The sequence below is a fragment of the Fukomys damarensis genome, unplaced genomic scaffold, assembly GCF_012274545.1.
Source record: "Fukomys damarensis isolate Sample0158 unplaced genomic scaffold, DMR_v1.0_HiC HiC_scaffold_24, whole genome shotgun sequence".
Lineage (NCBI taxonomy): Eukaryota > Metazoa > Chordata > Mammalia > Rodentia > Bathyergidae > Fukomys > Fukomys damarensis.
This window is the reverse complement of record NW_022900936.1, coordinates 4,290,819-4,298,743: the sequence shown is the minus strand read 5'-3', so window position 1 is coordinate 4,298,743 and position 7,925 is coordinate 4,290,819. Positions and strand designations below refer to the sequence as shown.

The window sequence follows — 7,925 nt, the reverse complement described above, 5'->3', positions numbered from 1 at the left end:
CCCCTCCTGCAGACTGGCGCGTCCCCTGTGATGTCGGCCGCGCGGCTCCTGGACACCCACCTGCACATCAGCACCAGCCCCGAGCCCCTCCCCACTGGGGCCCTGGCGCCCTGCTTCACCAGGCTGGTCCCGGGCTGCGACCCCACTGCACGGCTGCAAGGGGACTGCGAGATGGAGGACTTCACCTCTGGCCAGCAGGGGACGTTCGTCCTGGTGCAGTGAGGATGGTCCCGCTGCATCTGCCTGGCTTTTCCAAGCAATAATTTCAGAGTATGTGAAGTGTTTTTGGACTCAAAGCCAAGAACTTTTCTAGAAGCAAAACAAGCAATACGTTAGGTGTATGGGCTTTTAGTTCATTTTTTGTTTTACTTTTTTCCTTGCACTGAATGACCTCAACTCCGAGTAGGGACTGGAAACTGAAGAAAAATAATCGAGGGTGTGTTGTGCAGGTGGGGGGTGGGGGAGCGGGATGAGGGAAGACCGCTGGCTGCGGGGCCGGCAGGGCAGGGGCCTGGGCCCTCTGTCCACAGCTGTGTCTGGAGGTGACGGCCCTGACCATCCCTGGAAGGTCCCGAGCAGCCACGTGTGTGCGTGCGTGGCTCAGTATCCTTTGGTTTTAGTTGATGGTTCTCCACTTCCGGAATTTATGCTTCAACGGAAACTGTGAACTTGCTGCTTCGTGTGTGGGTTGGCACAGCCCCAGGGCCGCCCGGGAAGGGGACTCGGGACGTTGGCTCGGAGGGTAGTCTTCTCGCTTGAGTGGGGAGCTGAGTGCACTCCTCAGGAGTCCGTTTTCCAGCACTGTTGGGAGGAACTGCAGGGAGGACTTGGGGCGGGGGCCACGGCCGAGGGCTCTGTCCCAGGGCACTTGGCCCAGAGCCCCTGGCACCTCCAGGAAGCCAAGAGCTTTCTTCTTGCTGCGCATCTCGTTTCCGCTGCTAATCACTGAGTTTTTATGCATTTCATTATCAGGGTCCAATCACAACACCTGACCTGGGGGAAACGGTGCAGTGTCCCAGGGCTGTGACAGACTCCCCGTCCTGGTGACACAGCCCCGGCACCCAGGCCCACACTCTGGGCGTCTGGCTTTCATTCAAGGAAGATGCGGTGGGAAGCTTAGGTCAGTGTTTTTAGAGCTGTGTCTCTTTTTTTTTTTTTTTTTTAAGCAAATACTGTATATTTATATAAATAGGAGACCATAGACACTACTTATTTTTTATATTTTTTACTACACTTTTGTGTTCCTGGTTAAAACCTCCCTCTTGGTCACCCTGGGTTAGTGTCCCTGCAGCACCGGGTTTGCTGAGGAAGGGGCCACAGCCACCCCTCAGCACTGGCGGGGACGCTGGGCAGGGGCGGCCAAACCTCAGTGGGACAGAGGCCACCACCATGTCCCAACTGCCGCAAGGCACGTGCCCGTCCCCTCCTCGCCCAGGTGCCTTTGCTTCCCGTGGCTCTCGCAGCCCAAAGTATTGCACAGGGGCCACCAAGAAAGGGGCAAAAGAGGGACTTTTCCAAAGCCAAAGATTGACAGAGTTACCTGAGGGCAGGAAGGAGGCCCACACGTGTTGGTGTCGCAGTGTGGCCCCCGCCCGCTGGCCACCTGTGGCCTCTGCACATGTGCTGAGCTCCATGTGTTGCTGCGGTGCTCTGTGGCTGCTTAGGGACGGGTGAAGGACCATCCTGCAGAGGGTGGACCTGGCACCCGGCCACAGAGAAAACACCAAAATCCCCTGCCTGCCACCTCCGGACGCCGCTGGCCGCCACCTGCCTTTACCTGCAGGAAGCAGCTGACCTTCCCGCTCGTGTGATCAAAGGCCTCGCGCCACCCGTGTTTCTCTCTGAAGCAGCGACAAGCACTTTACTTTCCAAGCGGTTTTGTTTTTCCTTAGCACTGTAGACCTCTTTGAGAGGACGGGAAAGTGTGTTTTTGTTTCTCATCTTTTTAGGTGTGTGCAGTGTTTTGTAGATTTCCCGACAGCGCTGTACTGCAGACTCCTGCGGTAGCCTATTTAAAGACACTACGTGATCTGGTTGAGATGTATATAAATTTTTTTTACCATAACAACTGTTTCGTTTCTTATGTTAACGTGAGAGATGTATGCCAAATGATCAGCTGATGTATGTTTTTTTAATTTAATATTTAAATAAAATATTTGGGGGAAAAGACTTGGATATTTTTCCCTGGATTCGTCCGTCTGGAAACCATCCTTCTGAGCCACTTCTGGAGGAGGCCACAGCCTCCAGCTCCCTGATGTTCTCCGGGTCTTGAGCCGGCATGGTGACTGTGCTGGGCTGGCCTCGTCACGCAGAGCAGCAGCTCCTGGCCATCCACGGCTGTGGTCCTTCCTCGCCACCGGACCTGCAGGTCTGTGTGGGGCTGGCTCTTCTCCCAGTGCCGCTGGCCCTGTTCGCCCTCACTCTTCCTCTGACGTGTTCTCCAAAGCCACAGAGTTTCTTTAGGTTATAAAAAAAAAAAAAAGCTTGTGGACTCCTAATGCCCGGTAGGTGGCTGTCACTGAAATAGCCCTTGTGTGCACCCCAGGAAACAGCCTGGAAGTCCTGAGGAAACGGGGCCCAGAATCCCCATGCAATGCTGCAGTTCCGCTGCTGGGTCTGTACCCCAAAGAACCGAAAGCAGGTCTCGAAGAGATTGGCCCCCATGTGTCTGCAGCAGCATCCTCAGTAGCCAAAGGGAGGAGGCAACCGCGGCCTCCACTGACGGAAGGCAGACAACACAGGGTCTGTCCCTGTGGAAGAAACTGATGCGTTGCGCCATGAGCGACCCCAGAGGACCACTCAGTGATGTAAGCCAGGCATAACGACAAACAGGATTCCACTCTCGAGAGACTTAGAGCAGTCGAGTTCCCAGAGACAGCAGTGGGGCCAGTTGCACTGTGGGAAGATGGGAGAGCTGTGGAGATGGGTAGAGGCACCGGCTGCACAGCTGTATAATGCACTTCAGCCCCTAAAATGTACTTTTGGGGGGGGATGTTTTGAGACAGGGTCTCACTATGTATTGAGAGTGACCTGGAACTCACTAGGTAGCCCAGGCTGGTCTCCAACTCACAGTGATCCTCCTGCCTCAGCCTAGTGCTGGGATTACAGGCGTGCACAACCATGCCCGGCCCTAAACTCTTAACGGTGAGCCAGACAGTCCAGTGTCGGGCAATGTGTATTTTGCCACAATTCAGAGCTATTTCAAAGGACGTCGGCGTGGACAGTCACCTGCACAAGGAAGGGCTGGGAAGGGCCGTGGCCAGGAAGAGTGGGAGCAAACCGCTCTTGGCAAGAAAGCTCTGCTGGGTTGCCTTGGCAACTTAGAATATGCGGCCAGGGTCCTGGGGTGCACGTGGACTAGAGCTCCCAGGAGTGTCCCACCCAACAGGGTGGCCCGTGTCTGCCTGTGGCCGGGCGGGCTCAGTCACCCTGGCACCCCTCTCTGGACGGGAAGACCAGACCTCACACGGCACCAAGAAGCTCAGCCACCCGAAGTGGAGCCACGGCTGGGGCTCCTGATGTCAGCTCCGGAGAGCAGGCCCGACCTGGGGGTCCATTTGGCTCCTGGCGTTGGCTGTTCGGTCTGTGGGTGCCTGCGCCTAGGAAGAACCTGTGTGTTGTTTGGGAAAAGTGTTGGAAACCAGCAAGGCCTAGTGCAAAATCCTGAGTTTGTCTCTCTGGAGCGTGATGGTGAGTGACATTGCATGTGCGTGTGTGGTGAGGCTGGGGGTGTGGTGCTTAGAATTCTCAGCTTGGCAGTTGGAGCCCAGCCCCTATGAAGGAGCTTCCCGGAGACTTGGCGGAACTGGAGCTCTGCCCTGGGCCATTCAGAACTCCATTCCAGTCGTCCAGCCAGGAGCCTGCATGACGTGGGTGTGCTCCTCTGGTGTTCGAGGCTGGTGCCTGCCCAGGGTCCTCCCCGGAAGCACCTAGGTCTGTGCCGCTGACTTCTCACCAGCCGTTTTTGTGGCCACGCATGAGTTGGCTCATGCAGGGAAGGGACTGGCTCACCCAGCTGCTGGCTGCACCCCTGAGGAATGGGTTGCCCAAGGGCTGCTGACACTTCCTCCTGATCCTTCTGGTGAGGGTCCAGGTGTAGCCTGGGATGCTTGTGTCCCCGCTCATCCCAGCTGGCCCAGCCCAAGTATCAAGGCGAGCAAGACCTGGCCTTGCTGTGCCACCTAAGTGTGCATGCCCGCTCTGCAACTTCCCAGGCCTGTGACTAGTCTGGGCTGCACCTTGGCATTCCTTTCCTGCTTTTTGAGACAGGTTTACTATGCAGCCCAGCCTAGCCTCATACTTGGGATCCTTCTGCCTCGGCCTCCCAGATGTTAGGACCACAGGCAAGCACCACCATGCCCAACTCGACTGTCTTGTTTTCGAGATAGAGCGTATGACTGTGGTGCCCACTTCACACTGAGCTCCTGTGAAACAGCCCAGTGCCTGGTGCACAGAGGGTATTTGTGAATGCCAGGTGTCCCTGAGTGTCATGCTGCAAGGATGCCGTTTCTTGCAGAGGACGGGATGGGTGGGGGGATGTGCATCTCTGCTTCTCCATCAGCCTCAGGAAGGAGCCACTCTGGTGGCCAGCAGCACTGTCCCAGGGCTGGGACTGCACAGGTCCCTGGGGAATTATGCAGTGGTGAAGGGGACTTCAGGCAGGCACTGGAAGCAGGAAGTAACCCTCAGGGGGAACTGGCTTGCTGGGGACAGAACAAAGAGTGCTGGCTTGTTAGTTTTTCCCCCCGGAACGGTGGCAAGGGATGCGACCCTGGTCTAGGGGCCTCTGTGCACGTCGTGGGCTGTGGGTCCTGGGCGTGTGGCGAAGTTTTCCACGAGGGCTCATCTGCAGGCTCCAAGGTCACACCCTTTGCTCTCAGCTGCACTGGGAGCTGGGAGAGGGGAACAGAAACCAGAAGGGCTGGCATGTGGGCATCTGGGCAAGGCCGTAAGGGCAGAGCAGGGGCAGAGAGGGCAGGTGGGGGAGCCTGTTCACTTTCAGTCTTCAGGGAGCAGCTCTGTCCAGTCCCCTTTATTAGCATTATTTCATGTATTTGAATGTGATTTCTGTGGAAAAACCCAAAGGACTGAAAAACACGCAGGAAGCCGGGTGGTGGAAGGGGCCCTGCTTCTCCTTTCGCTGTGAGCCGCTGTGTGGAGGAAGCTGGTTTTAGGGGTTTTCTGTGCAGCCAGAGGGGAGGATCCACCTCTTCAACCCCCACGTGTCCCCTCCCCTCCCCAGGCAGGAGGCTGGGGCAGTTCCGGTGGCAAGGAGTGGACCAAGGCTCCACGAGGGAGGCTGCCACCCCCGGGAAAGCGCCCGCAGCGCCCTGTGGCAGCGAGAAGAGCGTGGAGTTTCGGCCACTGAACTTAGCGCGCAGAGGCCCTGTTACCAGAGCCCTGCTGCTCAGTCCCCCGCCCCTGGCAGGCGTGGGGCCGGCTTCCTGCCTTTGTGGGCTGGTTTGGAATGGAAGCACTGTGTGCTTTGTGGGTTCGGCTTAGTGAGGCGGAGATTCACCCACGTGCCGCCTGCCACCACCTCATCCTCTGCTGCTAAGCAGCCCTTGTGGTGTGGGCTGTGGCGGTGTGGACCATGGTGGCGCATGTGTCCACTCCCCCGACGGTGGGCGGTACCTGCAGTGCAGCCGGATGGCAGTGTGGACGAGTGGTGATGTGTCCGTCCACTCCCCTGGGGGTGGGCGTGTGGGCTGCTTCCAGCTTGAGCCGTCACCCATGGTGCCGCTGTGCATGTTTACTTAGGCGCCTGTGTGGGCGCTTTTGTTTCTCCTGAGTCATAGGGGTCAAAGGGCAATGGCTAGATCCTCTGGAATGCCACCTGTCAGCCCAAAGCTGCGGACTGCCCCCCGGGCAGCTGCACTGGTTCAAGGCAGAGTTGCCCTCTTGTCCCTACCCTTGCCAGCACTTGGTAACCCTGGCAGCCTTGTAGTCCCTCATGATCACCTCAGGATTCTTTTTTGGGGGGGGTACCAGGAATCGAACTCAGGACCTTGTGCTTGTGAGGCAGGCGGCAGAACCACTGAGCTAAACCTCTGGCCCCCTTACCTATTTTTAACTGGGCGGCTTGAATTTGTATTATTGAAGTATAAAAGTTCTTTATATATTGTCTGGAAATCTCTGTTACAGGGGTATATTTGTGGATACACATGTATTTACATGTACACACAGAAAGAGAAAATTTGTCTCAATTTGTGGCTTGCTTTTCATTTGAAGAAGGAAAAGTTGAAGGTTTTAATGGATGTAACATGAATTTTTATGAATTCTAAACTTGTCATTTTATACTTTGATGGTTAGTGCTTTTAGTGTCTTTACTTATGAGATCTGTGTCTACCTCAGTGTTCTCCAAATTACTTTTGTGTTCTAGGTCCCTTGCATTTCATAGAGATTTTAGAGTCAGTCTGTTAATTACTCCAAATTGATTTGAACTTACACTTTTGGGCAGAATTGGTATAATTTCTCCCTTAAATGTTTGATGGAATTCATCACTGAAGGCCTTGGGGGCTGGAGTTACATTGTGGGAACATTTTAAATTCAAAATTCAATGTTTTAAGAATGATTTAAAACTATTCAGATTTCCTATTTCCATTCTGAGTGAGCTTTGTAAGTTCATGTGGGAGGTACGATGTCACCGAACTGCCCACTTTTATTGTGTTTTGTAGATTGGTGTTCTTTTTTTATTTAAGGGAATGGGGTTTATTTGGCTTACAGTTCGTAGAGATTTAGTCCATAGCCAGCTGTCTCCAAGGCTGGGATGGCAGACAAGCATCAAAGATCAAGAGGAGAAACAACATGGTGCACACAAGGCAGCAAAGGCAACAAGGGGGAGAGCTTCAGTTCACGGCAGCAGAAGACAGCAAAGTCAGCGAGAAGTTTCCAGCATCTTTCTGCCCCTTTTATCTTATTGAAATCACTGGGATTAGGGCGGTGCCTAACCAATCACTCACCTAGTGGTTTAGTAATCACACACCCTCAACCCCAGCAACACACATTCCAAATTCAACTACCTCTAACAAAGAAAGTCCCACCTCATCCATGTGAGGCTTGGGGGGACGTCTGAACACAAGCCGTAACCTTCCGCCCCTGGCCCCGCAAAGACTCACGTGTATCCCTTTGTGCCGAAAGGCATTTAGTCCGTCTCTAAGAGTTGTTAAAGTTCTAATAGTTTCAGCACTGCTGAAAAGACCAAGTCCAAAGTCTCCTCTGAGATTTAAGACAAACTCTTAGCAGTAAGCCCCTGTACAAATGAAAATAAAGTCAAACATTTGCAACATTCAATGGCACAAGACAGACATTTTCCATTCCAAAAACTACAGACGGGGAAACAAAGGAATGGGACCAAAGCAAGTCCAAAATCCAGTAGGGCAAACATTAAATCCCACAGCTCCATTTCCAGCACCCCAGCAATCTGTGGCATGTTGTGAACTCCAAGGGCCTTTTGTGGCTCTGCCCCCATGGCAATTCCAGGGCTTGTAGCTCCCAAGGCTTCTCTGTGGGGCTGGTTCTATTCCCTCCTTGCAGCTTTCTTCGGATGATCCATGATTTTTGGCTTCTCCAAACTTCTGGAGTCTCCACTGCACCTTTGGGTTCACACTCACAGCTTCACACACGGCCCTCTCAGGAGCACCCTGCCCGGCCTCCCAGACCTTCTGAAATCTGGGTGGAAGCCTCCCTGACCCCACAACTCTTGCATGTGCTGAAAACCAGTGCCACGAAGATGATGTCAAGGTCTGCTGCCAGCTGGAGCAGTAGCCAGGCTTCCTTCTCTCTTGGCCGTAGGGGTCGAGTGCCTTGATTGTTGAGCATTCTGAATCCAATTCCAATGAACAACTCCCCTAAGTGGCCATTTTGGAACAACTTCCCTAGTCTGCCATTTTGGAGTAACTTCCCTAGGCCGCTGCCATTCTGGA

General features: G+C 54.2%; 1 protein-coding gene across 1 annotated transcript in view; it reads left to right on the top strand.

Moving 5' to 3' along the window:
• The window catches only part of Sik1 (salt inducible kinase 1), a gene marked incomplete at its 5' end in the record, with an annotated part of 9,587 nt that extends 7,424 nt beyond the window's left edge, over nucleotides 1-2,163 (top strand). Inside the window, one exon of the mRNA XM_010636606.2 lies at nucleotides 5-2,163. Within this exon, the coding sequence (XP_010634908.1) occupies nucleotides 5-222 (218 nt within the window). The remainder of the gene's footprint in view (nucleotides 1-4) is intronic.
• Nucleotides 2,164-7,925: the final 5,762 nt, after the last annotated feature.